Genomic DNA, 17,405 nt, shown 5'->3' on the forward strand with positions numbered 1-17,405 from the left:
ACTTCCCTACATAAGAATTAATTTCAGACATTATGCCCTTTAACTCCAAATACTTCAGCATGTATATCGGTCTTGGAACAACAACAGACTTCTACAGAATCACCAGCCATAAAGGACAAAGGACAATTTCTCAATGAGAATCAACCAAGTGCAGACCAAAAATACTCAAAAATTCAGAAACTAAAAAAACCCCTGCATCTATATTGAACATACAGACATTTTTGTTGTCATCACTTCTTAAACAGTATATAGAGTATGACAATCATATGCACAGCATTTACACCAAGTCATATATAAACAATCTGGATATGGTTTAATTATATAAGAATATATAATATATGTGTAGGTTTTATGTTAATACTATGACTTAATACATAAAGGGTTTGAGTATCTGCAGATCGGGGGACCCATGAAGGATCCCAGAATCAACTGATACAACAGAAGGAGCATTTGACCTCCTATTCTGCCTGTGTCCAACCGTCTACAGTTATCCTAACAGTTTCCACAGCATCCTAGCCCCGTGATCCCAACGGAAGACAGAATCAATAGAAAAATCAAACACTGTGTCTACTGTTTCATCTAGCATAGTCCCTCAACCTTTCAGTCATCTTCGTAATACTGGCAGTTTGTGTTTCCCATCAGCTTTGAGGTACACTCCCTCATTCAGCACTGCGCACTCTCCCTGAGGACTGATGACTGCAGGACTCTGAGCATGTGCTGATCCAGGCTTCTAGGCAGCTGGACAGACACATGCTTGGCAAACAGCTAAAACACAAGCCATGTGAGTGGAGGTCGGGGCAACAGTGCAACAGGAATGACTTTCGGGATGCAGAGAGCTCTGTCACAGGAGATAGGCAGAAGCTAGGATTCCTCTAATGATCTCCTGGGATCCCCTAAAGCATCACCTCTGCACTCTCAGGGAGATGTGCCTGGCTGAAATGGAGTGAAACACGAAAATACAGTAAGTAAGGGAGAGGAGTGACCCAGGACACTCCCATGTGACCTCGGTCCAGGGCTGCAGAGCTGCCTTAGTCCAGACAGCTGCGGAGCGGGAAAGGGTTGAGTGCCACCTACTGGCCCCAAAGCAGGACTCTGGATTGCAAGTGTTTGCTAGGAAGCTCGCGCAGTTCAGCAGTGAGAAACAGTAGTGGATCTATCACTTCAAAGTGGACTGGCAGCTGAACCACTACTGTCAAGCTCTATGTAGGTCCACGTGTGATTTTCAGTGAGGAGAAAAGCTAACCATAAAACCTGCCTCTACCCGCAGGGGACAGCAACACTCAACAACAGAACTCACAAACAGCTTCTCAAAGCCATCCTCTGTGCTGGGATTGAGGGCCTGCAATGGACAGACATAGACCTTGCTCGTGTGAGAGAGCTCAGTTTGAGTTTGGAAAAGGGGTAATGGATAGGTCCCCCAAACCTGAATAATGCATTAAATTATCGAGGACAGCAGCAATAACAATTCGGCAAACTCTTGAATAGCGTTTTTGTTTTTTCAGTACTGGAGATTGAACTCAGGCCTCCTGCATGCCCGGTACACACTCAATCACTGAGCTATACTCCTAGCATTGCTTACACATTTATCTATCTATCTATCTATCTATCTATCTATCTATCTATCTATCTATCTATCTATTGGTAAATGTGTGTGTCTGAGTCCACATGGCCAGAAGACAGCATCGGATCCCCGAGAACTGAAGTTACAGGTGGCTGTAGCTGCCGGATGTGGGTGCTGAGAACTAAACCCAGGTCCTTTAAGAAAAGTAGTAGCATTCAATCATTCAGCCACATCCCCCAGCCTTTTTCACTTTCCAACAGATGTCCAAACTGCCTAGGAACTCGTGCTGTAGTCCAGGCAGGCCTGCATCTGTGATTCTCCTGCCTCCGTGTCCTGGTAGCTAGGACTCAAACAGTGGAGTTCCATGGTTCCTCTTTCCTGTCTGACCGGTGCCTGACTCGACACTTCCCATCTCACTTGATTCTGAACTAGAACAGAAAGCCCCGTCTCACCAGTGACCAGATCTCGAGGCCGTAAGTGGCAGCTTGGAACTGTAGCCCTTACTCTGCTCCCCACAGCACAGTGCCTGTTCTTTCTACGTGCAGCCACGGGACAGCACACTCCCGCTGTCTGATAGGACTGTAGCAGCAGACAGATAAATCAGAGACCTCCAGTGAGGTGATCTACAGGTTGGAGATACTGAGACTAGTTCCATTTCTTAGGCTTCTCCCCTAAAAAAACAAAACGAAACAAAACTCTTCTGGTCTCAGCATGAGAACGCCCCCAGCCCATCTGTCTCCTCACTACCACCAACCTCACGCACGCATATAGTGTCTGCAGTGGCTGGGCCTCTGCCCCAAACCAAGCTAAGCAAACAGATTTAATTGAATGTTTACAGAGTGCCAGCTGTCCTGACCAAAGCTTAAGAGATCACAGGAATCCAGTGAGACAGGGGCAAGAAAGCCAACGTAGGCTCTAGAGAGGGGAACGGAAGCATACCCTCTCAACGACAACAGTGCCACACTGGAGTCCAGGGAGAACCAAAGTTTCACAGCCTTTTCATTAGAAAGAGCCAGGATATGGAAACTTGAAACCATGGCTTAGGAGTCAGACTTGGGCAGCAGGACATGGTCCACGAGTATCTGCCTCCTAGTAGCGCTTTCTCATCACAAGGAAAGGGGTCTCATGGATGGTCCTGAAGGACAGAGCTGCAGCCACACGAAGGGCTAGCACGTAGTGGCAAGCTCGCTGTGTCAAGTGTTATGGGAAGGTTACCCATTTCATCACGGAAATAGTTACTGTTGGAAAAATTGTTTAAAGAATAAAGAGATTAATGTAGTTAGAAAAAAAATTAAAAAGGACAACATGGGCCTTGTTCATGATAACATAACTGTTAATCATTTTCACACTGTGAAAACGTGTCTGTCAACTGACAGATGGATTAATCAAAAAGGCACGGAATATCAACATTGTGCTGCGACACATGTGAACACTGGAAAGTGCAGCTGAGCTGAAGAAGTTAGAAACAAAATCCAGACTGTGGGATCTCATTCATGTAACATGTCCAGAATGGGCAAATCCAGAGCGACAGGAAACAGACTAGAGGGTGCCAGGGCCTGCGGGGCAGGAAGGGTGGTAATGAGATGTTCTAGAGTCAGACCAGTTAACTGCCCTATTTATAAATGTATTAAAAGCTACTGAATTTTACATGCTAAAGGGGTGAATATACATGGTTATATTTAAAGAGAGAGGGAAAGAGAAAGACGAAGTGGATGAGTAGATGCTTGTTTAATCAAAATCGACTTCTTCTCGGGAGGCAGAGGCAGGCGGATCTCTGTGAGTTCGAGGCCAGCCTGGTCTACAAGAGCTAGTTCCAGGACAGGAACCAAAAGCTACGGAGAAACCCTGTCTCGAAAAATCAAAAAAAAAAAAAAAAAAAAAAATCGACTTCTTCTTCAGGAACATAGAGCACCTAAAGCTTAGGGACAGGATAAATGAGCCTAAAATCCTGGCTGACCCAGGCACTCACCAGCCTGAGAGGAGGTGTTGCCCTCTTGCTGTATTCCGACTCCCGGAATCCCAGGTGCCTTCTCTAATTGTACTTTACCACCCGTCCTGCTCACTGTCCATCTGGTCAAACACACAGCTCTCTGAGGAGGCCGGGGTGCTAACCCCAGACAAAAGGCCATTGAGATGGAAGTTTGAGACCAGCCTCAGAAAGGATTCTTATGCAGGCTGGCAGGGCCTCCCATCCACATGAATGGAGACTCCTGGTCCAGCTGCTGCCCAGGGCTGTGCTCTCCTACTGGGTAGTCTTTGGAGAAAAAACAGTACTTTAATCAACTAATCAATCAACAGGCCAGACTCTATATTCTGTTCCTTTGGAGCGCTCAGACAGCCACATAAGACCTGCTAAGGTGGAGGCAGAAGCTACCATCCAGCATTCTCAGATAGGGTCCCAGCCAGGTAAAGAAAAACACATGCAACTGGAGAAAAAAAGGGCAAGGAAGTGAATCACTTAGCCTTTAAGGTCTATATAATTTGATAAGAATTATATATTCAATATAATAATAATTATATTCAATATGAGCTACTGGGGAAAAACACAGGCTGTGGATGTGTGTGGCCTTAGTGTAGATCACAAGTGTCCACTGGCTGGGAGGCAACCAGAAGGAACGGAGTCTGTGTAAGCACTGAGTTTCTCATCTGGAAAATGCATGTAACAGTTTATTCTGTAACACACTGGGGTTCACAGCCAATGAACAATGCTGTTATTAGCCAGGGTGAGTTTTCTGGAGGAAGAGTTTGAGGTGGGCAACGAGGCATGGCCAGGTCTAGACAGGCAGGAGAGCCTGAGAGTGCTGCAGTCCTGGGGTTTATCCTTAGGAACCTGTGGATTCCAAGTGAGCCTGCAGAAATGGTTGTCCTGCTGGCCAGCTTCCTAAGAGGAAATGGGAACCTCTCTCTGGCTTCGAGCCTCACAGACATCCTAGTCTGTTAGATAAGAAGGGCTACTTCCCAAGAAGGGAGCTTCGAGAGATTTACTTAAGAACCCTTAACTTTCGGGTCATTATCTGTGAAGGCGCTGTGTTACTGGCAAGGTTGTGACATGTTAATGTCACCCAGCTGGTTAGTAGGTATAACAAAAGCAGACCCCAGGCCCTCTTATTCTTTCAAAGTCCTAGCATTCAGGACACCCGTGAGGGTTACGTGAAAAACCTGGAGTCCTCAAGAAGCACAAACTATCAAATTACAGAGAGTGATACTGTTCAGGCCTTGACCTCTGCTGGTCTGGGATCAAGATTTTGTTTCAATGCACTGCAAGCCACAAAGACATTTACATATTTACTGATTAAGAGAGCAGGATGTTTTGGTTGCTCTGATGCCATCATTAATATCTTCACATCCAGCCAAAATGATCCAGCGATCGATAAACAGACAGCCTCTCCAAGGTCCAGAGACAGCCAAATGTATTTACCAGGCAGGGCTTCTGTTAATTAGATAAAACCCCCAGATCAATTCTTAGAACATTCACCTATGCTGTAGCTAAACACATTCGGGACACCTTGATCCTGGCACTCAGACAGCAATGCCTGGAGCTGGGGCATCAGGGGACAAGAGGCAAACCAAGCCAGCAGTGCAGAGCTAGAATAAATGTGTTTACCCTCAACAAAGAAGCCAGACCAGTTTTCTCTCCAGAATTGTACAATTATTTTTCCAAAGCCACCTAGTAAACCAGTTTAATCCTCCATTTTCTAAAAGCATCAAATCAGAAACCAAAACAGTATGTCAAAAGAATTTCCAGAAAACTGATAAATTTAGTATGCTTATTAATTAACTAGAGACAAGGTCTGGAATGCTACATAAATTGGGCTGGCTTTGAACTCAGAGATCTGCCTGCCTCTTCCAAGTGTAGGGAATTACAGGCATGTGTCACCACATCTGGCTAAATTTAGCATGTTTTGGACCTGGAGAGATGACTTGTGCCCAGAACCCACATCAAGTGGTTCACAATTGTCTGTAATTTCAGTTCCAGGGGATGTAAACACCTCTGGCTATTGTAACCGTACATCTACACATAATTAAAACTCATAAAAATAAACCTCAAAGCAAACAAACAACAAAAAGGGCTGGCGTAGAGGCAGAGGCAGGTGGATCTCTGTGCCAGCCTGGTCTACAAGTTCCAGGACAATGTAATGATCTGTCTTGTCCCTTTAAGAGACAAACTCGCCCACTTCCTCCCCCTTCCACTGCTGCAAACAAATCTTCCTTCCGGCCTGAGTTCTTTCCTTTCCTCTCTCCTGAACCTCGAGGTAGCTTCTGCCCTGCCCTGCCTTCCCCTCTGTTCTTCCTCCTTCTCCCCTTACCCCATTTTCCCTTTCCCCTCCATAACCCACTAAATAAACACCCACTTTCTCTACACTGTGGCACATCTCTGTCTCTCACCCGCCTCGTGGCTCTCTGCCTGGGACCCATTGGCCCTCAAGGCCTATGGGCCGCTCAGGGAACTGCAGCAGCGTTTTACCACAGGGAACAGTGCTGTTTTATTTTTACCATAACAGACTACATAGTAAGAGACTGTCTTGAAAAACAAAACAAAGGGGGCTGGAGAGATGGCTCAGAGGTTAAGAGCACTGCCTGCTCTTCCAAAGGTCCTGAGTTCAATTCCCAGCAACCACATGGTGGCTCACAACCATCTGTAATGGGGTCTGGTGCCCTCTTCTGGCCTGCAGGCATACACACAGACAAAATATTGTATGCAATATATATATATAAAAGAAAAACAAAACCAGGCTGTGGTGGTGCATGCCTTTAATCCCAGCACTTGGGAGGCAGACACAGGCTGGGTCTCTGGGAGTTCGATGTCAGCCTGGTCTAAAGAGGTAATTGCAGGACAGGTCCCAAAGATACAGAGAAACCCTGTCTCAAAAAAACCAAAAACAAAACAAATAAACAAGCCACCACAGAAAAAAACAAACAAACAGGCTTCAGTCTTTTTTTTTCAACTTAACTCCTCCAAATCCTCTTTTCAGAGTATGGCAACAACAGCATCTATGCAGGAGCTCCAGCCAAAAAAATGGGAACTCACTGGCATTTTCTGTCTGAATTAGAGCTCTAGTCATTCATTCGGCTCCCTGTGCAGCAGACTCTGAGTCAGGCACGAGCACTGGTCCAAGCCTTACAGGAGAGCCCGGCTAACTCTCCCCACCTGAGCCCAACCACACACACCAGCTTCTGGACTCTTCTAGTTGCTTTTCTCTTCTTTTTTGGTGCCAGGATTGAACCCAGCTTACGGAAGTAGGCAAGTGCTCTACCTGTGACCTACAACCAGCTTACAGCCATGTTTCAGCCAGTCTTCCCACACTAGCTGCTGACCAACATGGTTCCCACTAAGCACTCTGAAACCTTTGAAAATTATAATCCACAAGCATATCCGTTTGCATCTCTGCCTTAGAAAGCACAATGTGCTACGGTCTTTCCTTACAGCTCCCCATATCTCACACCACCCACCTTTGCTCTCTAGGGCCCGGCCATATCTATTGCTTCTCCCTCTCAACACAGGGTCATACCCTGCAGTCCAGGTTGGCCTCAAATTCACCGACCTCTTGTCTTTACAATTCTGGTATTAAAAGTGGGTAACAGCCATACCCAGCTCCACATCTTTTTCATCAAAAGGAGTCAAGCCTGTTCAGGTGCCCCCTGCGCCAAACAAAGGACCCAGCAAATGACAAGCACTCAGTAATGTCTGTCAAATGAACACATGGACTGTGAAAAGAAAGGGCAGCCGGCCATTGGAGGACCAAAGCTTTCGCTACCAGGTTCCCTTCAGTTGAACCTGTTTGCGCTGGGGCCACATTAACACAGGGCCAGCTCTCAGTCCGCGCAGGGAAGAGCAGGCAGGGTGCTGCCTCTCCACGGTGTGATCTGAAGGAAATTTGATCTCCAGCAGAGAACAGGTTTCCCAATCCTGTCCCCAGCCTGACAGGTCCCACATGGCTCTGCCTGAACGCAGACAGATGTGCTGCAGTCTGTCCGGGTGCCCTTGGTCTTGGGTGAGTGACTCAGTGTAGAAGCCAGGCTGAGGGTGTGGCTGGGCTCAGGGGGTCACAGCTGCCCAGAGGGGCAGGGGCCAGCCTCCCTGCTTGAGGAGCTGGGGAATCTCACAAAGTTTAAGTGCTTCAAGGAGAAAGGAGAAAATGGCTGCTGCTTGGGAAAGGAGAAGGAGAAGGAAGGAGGAAGAGTCCAGGCTTCCCACGGGCCAGTGAGGACTGGAACAGGCTCAAGTCAGTCACTCAGTGCTCAGAAACAGGCGGGAGAGGGACAGCAGACCCTGTCCTTGACTCAAGGTGAAGGAAGGGTCGAGTTCACAAACTCTTGCGTTGTTTTGGTGTTGTTTGGCTTTGTTTTGAGACAGTCTTGCTGGCCTCCAAGTCACTGAATAGTGTTTGGTTGACAGTATCACCCCAGCTCCCTAACACCCCTTTTACAAAAAGTCCGGATTGCTTGGCTGGGATCTTCACCCCAGCTCCTGGAATAAGCCCCCTCCCCAGGGAGGGTCAAGAAAGCCCAGCAAATGGTAACCCCTCCCCAGGGAAGGTCAAGACCATTCCCACAGGCTATTTAAACAGCCCCCCAGTGAATGAACATGTGGTCTCCAGGTTTTGCGTGGTACCCCCTTTTCTCTCTTCCCCCAGGAACATTTCATTAAACATGGGCATCTTTTAATTTGGCTTAATTTGGTCTGGTTGGAATTATTTGCATCTGCAGAGAGGCCCATCTAAAATGAAATACCTAACAGATAGTATAGGCTGGACTGGAACTGGAGAGCTTCCTGCCTCAGCCTGAGTGCTAGGAATACAGACTTGAACCAGTATGACCAGCTCAGACTCTTTAATACAAAGAAACATTAAGCCAGTGAGATGGCTCTGCTGGTAGAAGTGCCTGCCATCAAGTCTGAGGTCCTGAGTTCAATCCCCAGAACCCCTATGGTAAAGGAAAGAACTGACTCCACTGGTAACCTCTAGCCTCCACATATATGCTGCAGCACCAGTGTGCCCAAACACATGCACACAAAATTAATAAGTAAAATGTAAAAAAGAATAATGTGTGGCAAATGGTAGGTGCTGACTTGTCCTTTTGATTAAGCAGCCAGATTCTCATAAAGCAGTAAACAGTTCCCATCACTAGGCCCACACCCAAGCTGGTCCTGCTGGGCTGACACAGGAGTCACTAGTTTTCCTGAACCTACTGACTGCATTTCTGACATTTAACTCTATTTCTCCAACCTGATCTCTTCCAGATAAGCCTTAGACTCTCCCACACCACAGGAAAGATACAGTAGAAGGGGACAGAAGCGACTGAACCGGCTAGGACGAACCAAAGAGAGGGGCATCAGAAGGCGGAACTTCCCATGAGCCTCAAAGACTGGCCTGGAGCAACAGCAGTGAACGGAGCAGGGGTGGGGGGGGGGCAGCAGCAGGGGTCTCCATCTGTTCCAGGGACTACAGATTCTGGGGTGAAGCTCCTCTCTTTAAGCAGAAGAGTCCCTCCCCATCCTGAGCTCTCCTGAGGTTCTGGGCTGAAGACACAGCTAAGGAAGGTCCAGACACAGGAATGACAGAGCCCCAGATGGCAAGAGTGCCCTAATATTCTCCAGGTTTGAGCTTTACTCCAAATATTGATGTCACTAACCACACCGATCATAAACGTAGCAAAACAACTGTGTAAACTGGTTGGGGGGACTGAGACTAGAATTGTCTTGTCCAGGCAGGCCTGCTGGACACAAACAGAGGCTAGCGCACACACAGGATCTAGGGCAGTGGAAGGCATCAGGGGAGTCAAGGACACACACAGAAAAACTCAACAAAACTCAAGACCATTTCCAGTGAGGATGTCAGGCCCTCCTCCGCTGCTCCAGGCTGGCCTGCCAGAAGGGTGCCTGCAACTGGGACATTGCACGTCGGTTTCCTTGAGGCCAGACTGCTCTTCACTCCTTCCCATCTACAGCCATCTACAGCGCCCACGTGAGGCCATTCCTTTCCTTTTGTTGTTTTTTCTGTCGTGTTTTTCAAGACAAGGTTTCACTATGTGTAGCCTTGGTTGGCCTGGAACTTTGTATTTCTGGCTAGCTAGAACTCAGAGATCTGCATCTGCTAGGATTAAAACTGCACCACCATGCCCAGCCACTCATTCCTTCTTAACAAGTGCTCTGAGTGAGGAGAGAAAATGATGAAAGTCTCCCTCAGCTTGGTCTCCTCCTCAGACAGCCTCTCAAAAGATCTGCCTTCAGCCTTTTCCCATTTCTTCTGAAGCAGCCCTAACTGGTTCAGTTCCCTGCTCAAAAGCCTCCTAAACCTACCTACTGCTCATAGGAAGAGCATTCAAAACCCCGACCGTGGCCAGGGCAGCCAGGCATATTCCCACCACATCACCACTCATCTCTGCTCTTTTCTCATACCCTGCTTAAGTTCTGGGCCTGGCAGTCAGTCGACATTGCCAGGCCCTTGCCCAGCTTGTCCCAGCTCTGGGGACGACATTAGATGAGGGCTGAGGAGAGCCTGTGCCTCATTCAACTGATTGCCAATGAAAGGTATTTAGTTGTCATTACAGAAATACATATTTAGGGACTGGGGAGATGACTGGGTGGTAAAAAGCACATGCTGTTCTTCAGGTGGTTCACTGTCTGGGGGTCTGACACCCTCTTCTGGACTCTGTGAGCACCCACACACACAGGGGCGCACCCTTCTTCCCCTTCACATACACAATCTAAAAAATATAAGTGTATTCAACAGGGTGTGTGCACATATAATCCCAGTACTCGGAAAGCAGGGGTGGAAGGAAGGGAGGAGAGGGGGAAAGGGCATTCACCTGCCTGCAGTCACAGCACTGGGAGGCCAAGGCAGGAAGATCATGAGTTTTGGATCCCTTTCTGGACCAAATAGCAAGAATCTCCTCAAATATAAAAAAAAAACAGCCCCCAAAACAAGACAATAAGAAATCCCAAAGGCTGAGGCTCAGCTGGTAGGTGCCTTCCCAGCATGCACTAAGTCCTGGCTTGATCCTCAGCACCACACAAGATGGATCATGATGGTGTATACTTGGGATCACATCATTCAAAGGTAGAGGCAGAAGGATCAGAAGTTAAAGGTCATCCTTGGCTATGTATTGAGTTTGAGGCCAACCTGGGTATATGAAACCGTGCCTCAAAAAGCCCCAAACTAACAAAACAAAACAGAAAAAAACCCTCGTAAATTTTTGAGCTAAAATGACCCTTGGAGTGTCAGCCTCCCCAGCTTGGCCTACAATGGGCTTGGGGGAGGGAAGCTGCAGGCTGGCAGCCTTTGGCAGTTACCAACAGGTGATTCCGGGATCACTAAGCAAGTTCCGACTCCTCGCTTCCCTGTAATGAGGCTCTGGAAGGCAAGGCACGTGTCTGGGGCAGGAAGATGCCGCACGCAGCTGCAGTTATGAATGGCTCTTATAACAAGATGACATCTGCGCTTGGCTTTTAAGATGCATCAGCACATGTTTATTAAACTATTGCTCCATCATATTTATTTGGCTACAAAACAACTCCCAGCCCATACTTCCAAAAGTGGTTTATTAAAAACTAAGCCTTGAACATTAATACTCAAAAGCACCCTTGAGAATCAATAATAATGCTGCAGATAAAATGAAAGGGAATCAAAGCAGTAAGTTATCTTGGTGGAGCCGTGGCTGCCTTTCCACATTTTCTTCTATGCTCAAGCATCTGGAGGGGAGAAGTACACCCAGGGTCCAGGGCATGCAGGGACTCCAAACACCGACCTGACTTCCTCTCTAAGTACACCCAGGGTCCAGGGCATGCAGGGACTCCAAACACCGACCTGACTTCCTCTCTAAGTACACCCAGGGTCCAGGGCATGCAGGGACTCCAAACACCGACCTGACTTCCTCTCTAAGTACACCCAGGGTCCAGGGCATGCAGAGACTCCAAACACCGACCTGACTTCCTCTCTAAGTACACCCAGGGTCCAGGGCATGCAGGGACTCCAAACACCGACCTGACTTCCTCTCTAAGTACACCCAGGGTCCAGGGCATGCAGGGACTCCAAACACCGACCTGACTTCCTCTCTAAGTACACCCAGGGTCCAGGGCATGCAGGGACTCCAAACACCGACCTGACTTCCTCTCTAAGTACACCCAGGGTCCAGGGCATGCAGGGACTCCAAACACCGACCTGACTTCCTCTCTAAGTACACCCAGGGTCCAGGGCATGCAGGGACTCCAAACACCGACCTGACTTCCTCTCTAAGTACACCCAGGGTCCAGGGCATGCAGGGACTCCAAACACCGACCTGACTTCCTCTCTAAGTACACCCAGGGTCCAGGGCATGCAGGGACTCCAAACACCGACCTGACTTCCTCTCTAAGTACACCCAGGGTCCAGGGCATGCAGGGACTCCAAACACTGACCTGACTTCCTCTCTAAGTACACCCAGGGTCCAGGGCATGCAGGGACTCCAAACACCGACCTGACTTCCTCTCTAAGTACACCCAGGGTCCAGGGCATGCAGGGACTCCAAACACCGACCTGACTTCCTCTCTAAGTACACCCAGGGTCCAGGGCATGCAGGGACTCCAAACACTGACCTGACTTCCTCTCTAAAATGGGAACACAGCATCACGCATGGTTGTCCACACCTATAATCCCAGCACTCAGAAGGCTAAGGCAAGAGGAATCAAAGTTCAAAGCCAATCCGGATTACTTAACAAAATCTATCCTCAAAAAACAAGAGTTACGGGCCTGGAGGGATGGTTCCAAAGTTAAGAGCACTGGCTGCTCTTACAGGGGATTTGGTTTTGATTTCCAGCACCCACACGGCAGCTCACAACCATCTGTGACTCCGGTTAGAGAAGAGCCAACGCCCTCTTCTTGCCAAGAGCACTCATGCACATGATGCACAGAAATATCTGTGGGCAGAACGGCCACAATAGAAAATGGAAATAAAATTAGCTGGTCATGGTGGCGCACGCCTTTAATCCTGGTACTTGGGAGGCAGGGACAGGCGGATTTCTGTGAGCTTGAGATCAGCCTGGTCTACATAGTGAGTTCCAGAGCAGCCAGTACTACATAGAGAGATGTCTCAAAATAAATAAAGAAATAAATAAGTTTTTTAAAAAAAAAAACTTAAACTAAATGAAAAAACAAAAACCAGGGTCTAGAGAAGTAACTCACTGGTAGAGTTATCGCCAAGAATGTTTAATACCTGCTCAGATTCAGCATGGCAAAAACAAAACAAACCACAACACTGAAAACAAAGATCAGAGGTAAAGAGGGTGCCGTGAGCACTTAGACCTGTTTGAAGGACAATAAGGCCAAGGTAAGGCCCAAGAGGGATGATACTGCCTCTCAACAACAGACCGTAACTGCTGCTTGGCGCAGGTCCACTCTCAGCGTCGTCCTGTACACCGCCAGGCTTCCAGCTCAAGATGAGCCTTCCCCTGTTCAAGGAGCAGCCTCTGTGCAAAACACACCACTCCATTGGAGAAGCAGCCCAGGAGAACTGGGTGAGCCACTGAAGCTGAAGAATTACAGCCTGCCTCTGCTGGAGGCCAGCATGCCTCAGCCCTCTAAGCAGGCCTTCCTAGTCCCAAGCTTCTCTAAGGATGCCCATCCACCCCAGGTCCAGGCAGCAAACAGCAATACATGGTCACTTCCACAGAAGAACAAGAACAAACTAAGATTCACAGGGTCCATGAACTCTAAGCCATTGCTACCAAACACTGAGATGTTTGGGTGCCCTCATCCATACTTAAAATACATAAAGTCTGATCTGGGCCAGGGGAGCCTCTGACTGTGGCTGCAGAGAGCCCTTGGGAAACAAGCCCAGGAGGGGAAAGGCTTTTCTCTAAGGCAGATCAATACACTCTGCTCAGCCCTTCTGGGTAAGACAGTAGGGCTCAGATACTCACCTTTTGACTTCCTGCACATTGTTGGCACGGGCAGCTTCCATCAGCGCCGCATCTGAAAAGAGATGGGGTACTGGTCAGACCCCTGGCTAGGACCTACCCCTCAGAGCTGAGAGAAGGTCCAGCAAGTCAGCGGAAGTTGCTTAGAAAGTGAAAGGCTGGTATGAGAAGACTGAGCCCTTCTTCCCCTGGTAAGATCCACCCCACCTCTGCTCTGGGGATGAGGCAGATGCTGTGCCAGTTCCCCCAGTGTTCCCAAGCACTAAGGCTCGGGTGTGTGGGTCTTCCTAAGAATGGAAAGAACCCCAATCAGAAGTCATGGACACTGGGATCCAACCCACGCAGCCATTACTGTCTGCAGCCCTTCTTTTTCAAGCAACTTCCCATGGTATTCAACAGACAGTAACTTTTGTCAGCCTTACAAGGATGCTGAGGAGATAAAACAATGACTGAAAAATCTCCAAAATCCTTAGTACAAGTCCAGAGAAAGGAGACCCAAACTGGACAGTGAGATCTCTGAGGACCCAGGCCTAGCTAAAGCCTGGTCTGGCTGTTGGCGCCACCTTGTGGCCACTTGGAAAAACTCACAAGTCAACAGCAGAGGCACAGTTGACAGCTCTGTGCCCAGCCTGACTCTGGGTTATACTGCTGGCCACTAGGCTGACTTCTGCCCAGGCCTCAGCATTTAAGCCATGAGACCCACTAGGTAAGAGAAGTCACTAGAGTCGGAGACAAGCCAAGCCCAGCGCCAGTCCCAGCACTAATGATTACTTTGTGTGTGATTTGTCCGACTCATGTAAACTCCTGAGCTGCAGCATGTGCATAAACCAGTTTTTTTGTTTCTTCGTTTTTGTTTTTTATTGTTTGTGGTAGGGTTTCTCTGTGTAGCCCTAACTGTCCTGGAAATAGCTCTTGTAGACCCGGCTGGCTTTGAACTCACACAGCTCCGCCTGCCTCTGCCTCCCGAGTGCTGGGATTAAAGGTGTACGCTGTCATGCCTGGCTCTTACGGATTGTCCTCATCCACACACCTAACAACCTCCTGCTGGGAGAGGAAAACCATTCCTTCTAGTGTCTACTCTCCCTCCTTCTCTAAGGTCACAGAGCGGGGAGGAAAGAGCTGTAACCTGGGGTATTCTGGGCTCACAGACTTGCCTTGGCTTTCCGCTACCTACAGCAGAATCCATCTTGACTCCTGAAGGGACCTATTTCTCAGAACATTGAACTGAAGGACTTTGCTCAAAATCCCCTATCAGGCAAGTGAGAAGGGCCAGAACGGGCCACAGTTTGAGTCATTTCATTACGTGGACACCACTGACATTCATGTGCCACAGAGTCCAGCCTAGGGCCCTGAGGAACCTCTCAGGCCAGACTTCAGACACATTTCCCCTGTTCTTCAGTCTGTGCTCATGAACCTTCATGCTCTATATTGCCTGCAGAATCCTACACACTCCTTCCCGCCTGGCATGCAGGGCCCATTTCTCTTCTCTCACTTCATGCCAAAGACCCTGTCTTCCAACCTCACCCGTCTAAGAGCTCGCTCCCCCACACCAAGACTTCAGTGTATGGAATATTTGTTAAGTATCCCCTTCCACAATCCACACACTGTGGACAGATTTTAGTATTAGGGAAATACTAATAAAAGTAGGATGCAGACCTGGCCATCATGGGGTGCACACACACACACACACATGCACTTATATTTCCTGTGTTCCCTCAGAACTCAAGTTCAAATTCCCCATCTTCCAAGAATTGCCTGTCCTCCAGGAAAGCTATCCTGACCCTAATAGCTCTCTGACCTTCTTTAATACTCGCTAGCCCTGCATGGCCAACTGCCTGCACTGTCCCCTTAACTGTCTTGGTTTAAAGTTGGGGCTTTTTGAACACCTAGCCCCAAACTAAGTGGAGAGAACGCTGCCTACACACACACACACACACACACACACACACACACGAGCTGCGAGTCAATCATATAATCACTGCATGTTTAAGCTACAAGGGCCCTTCTTCAATACCCTCAGTAGTAGCGAAGAACAAGAGTTCAGCTTTCCAAAGTGCGTGAGACAGTACACAACAAGATCCTGGTATCCTCATTCCTCATCCAAAGCCCTTTCTTCTCAGGTGGCCACATCTTACTGAACACACAAATGAAAGTCAAGGCAGTGTTCAATCTTGCTCAACAATCTGAGTTCAGGGTGCATGGAACCCACCAGCACCATGCTTTAACAAGTTCCTTCCTCACCGGCAGCTGAGAACCTTTAGCTCCTGCCCAGCTCGCCGTATTTAGGTAAGAAGCCAGTCCGGGTTAGCTACTTAAACCAGTCGGGTTAGCTACCTCCGCTTCTTAGCCTATCCCTCCTGCTCCCAGTCTCCAGAGAGCTACCTTCCTTCTGCCAACTACCTGTCCCCCCAGGCTCCACCCCCACCCCCAATACAATGTTCAGCTCACCTTAAGCACAACACTAAGCATAGCAAAACACTAAGAAATTGCTGAACAGACTCTGAACTCCAAGAGAGGTCAAAACGTCAGTCTTAGCAGAGTACTGAGAAATTGCCTTCACTAAGACCAGAGAGAAGCATGGGAGTCAAGCCAGCATCAGAACCAAGGGTCCTCCTTCCTCCGCCCTTTCTACAGGCAAACATGTAGAGGTGTCGCTAAGCTGCTGGGGCTTCCTGGAGACCTCTTGTAAGACTAATGGACTAGGCTATAATTAGACAGTCATTCCAATGTCCCCATTATACAGATACACAAACTGATGTAGGGGACTAGACCTACAGGGGCAAATTATGTAACTGCAAGCAGTGAATTTTCCAGGGCAACCTGTTGCCTCTGGCGGCAGATAGGTACCTGGGTCTCTCCAAGGATAAGGTAATGCGGGTCTGAATTTACAAACACCATCAACTCTCCAAAGGAGTCAGGACCCACCCCCACACCTCTCCCTTGAACCCAGACAGGCCCCATAATCACCCTTGTTGGAAGGACTCTTGCTGTAGCAATGAACCACCAGCGCCGTGGCCAGGGCCCACATGCCCAGTCCTGCCTTGTTGGGGACCCCATTCCAGCTGTCCTGTCCGGGCAGTGTTTCTTCGGGGCTAGGACCGTGTCCCCACGAGGCGGCGGCTAGGCAGGAGATCTCGGTGCGTTCTCCACGGCGCCCCCCGGTGGCTGCCCCCCGTCCGGGGAACGAGATAGAAGATGCTCCAGGGCGCACCCAGGCGGCAGCTTTCAGCCGCTGCGGCTCTCCCCGGTCTGCGGTGGTTACGCTCCGGCCGTAAGCACTTCCGCGGCTTTGGAACGATGGAGACTTGAGTAACCCTAGGAAGAGCCGCGGCGCCGGCGCGGTTCGCCTCAACACCGCGGACAACATCCTTACACCTGCTTCTATAACCCCTTGGAGCCGGCCCCTGTGCAAGCCACGACCAACATGGCTGCCGCGGCGCGTTCGAAGACGCCGCTTATGGGGTGGGACTGCGCACTACCTCACGGGAGTGGTAGTCCACAGCCCCTGATCTTTCCCTAGCTAGAGAACGAACAAACTACATTTCCCTGAGGGCTGTGGGATGACGTCACAATGACCGCTAACTTAGAGGTCTTAGGAGAATGTTGGGAAATGAAGTTCGGCTAGAGGGGCGTGGCAAAAAGAAAACTCTCTGGTAGGGGCGTGGCAATTAGAATCCAAGATTCCAGAGCTGGTGTGTGTGTTGTTGACACAGAGTTTTAATCCGTTTTTGGAAGGTGGGAATTTGGGAGATTGGAGTTCAAGGTCATTTTGGTTTAGGTCAATCCTAGAACCAGTTCTCTAGTTGAAACACACGACGAAATTTCTCACTAGTGTTTAAATAAAATTGTATCTTCGGCTGGGCGATGGTGGCGCATGGCTTTAATCCCAACACTCGGGAGGCAGAGGCAGGAGGATTTTTCTATGAGTTCGAGGCCAGCCTGGTCTACCAA

General features: G+C 48.8%; 1 protein-coding gene across 1 annotated transcript in view; it reads right to left on the reverse strand.

Annotated features, from left to right (window-relative positions):
- Clpb (ClpB family mitochondrial disaggregase) overlaps positions 1-16,863 on the reverse strand; it is a 131,105-nt gene extending 114,242 nt beyond the window's left edge. Inside the window, exons 1-2 of the mRNA XM_057778193.1 lie at positions 16,422-16,863; positions 13,458-13,509 (exon numbers count right to left, since the gene is read on the reverse strand). Coding sequence (XP_057634176.1) covers positions 13,458-13,509; positions 16,422-16,821 — 452 coding nt within the window. The 5' untranslated portion in view covers positions 16,822-16,863. The remainder of the gene's footprint in view (positions 1-13,457; positions 13,510-16,421) is intronic.
- Between the last annotated feature and the right edge of the window lie 542 nt (positions 16,864-17,405).

The sequence above is a fragment of the Chionomys nivalis genome, chromosome 8, assembly GCF_950005125.1.
Source record: "Chionomys nivalis chromosome 8, mChiNiv1.1, whole genome shotgun sequence".
NCBI lineage: Eukaryota > Metazoa > Chordata > Mammalia > Rodentia > Cricetidae > Chionomys > Chionomys nivalis.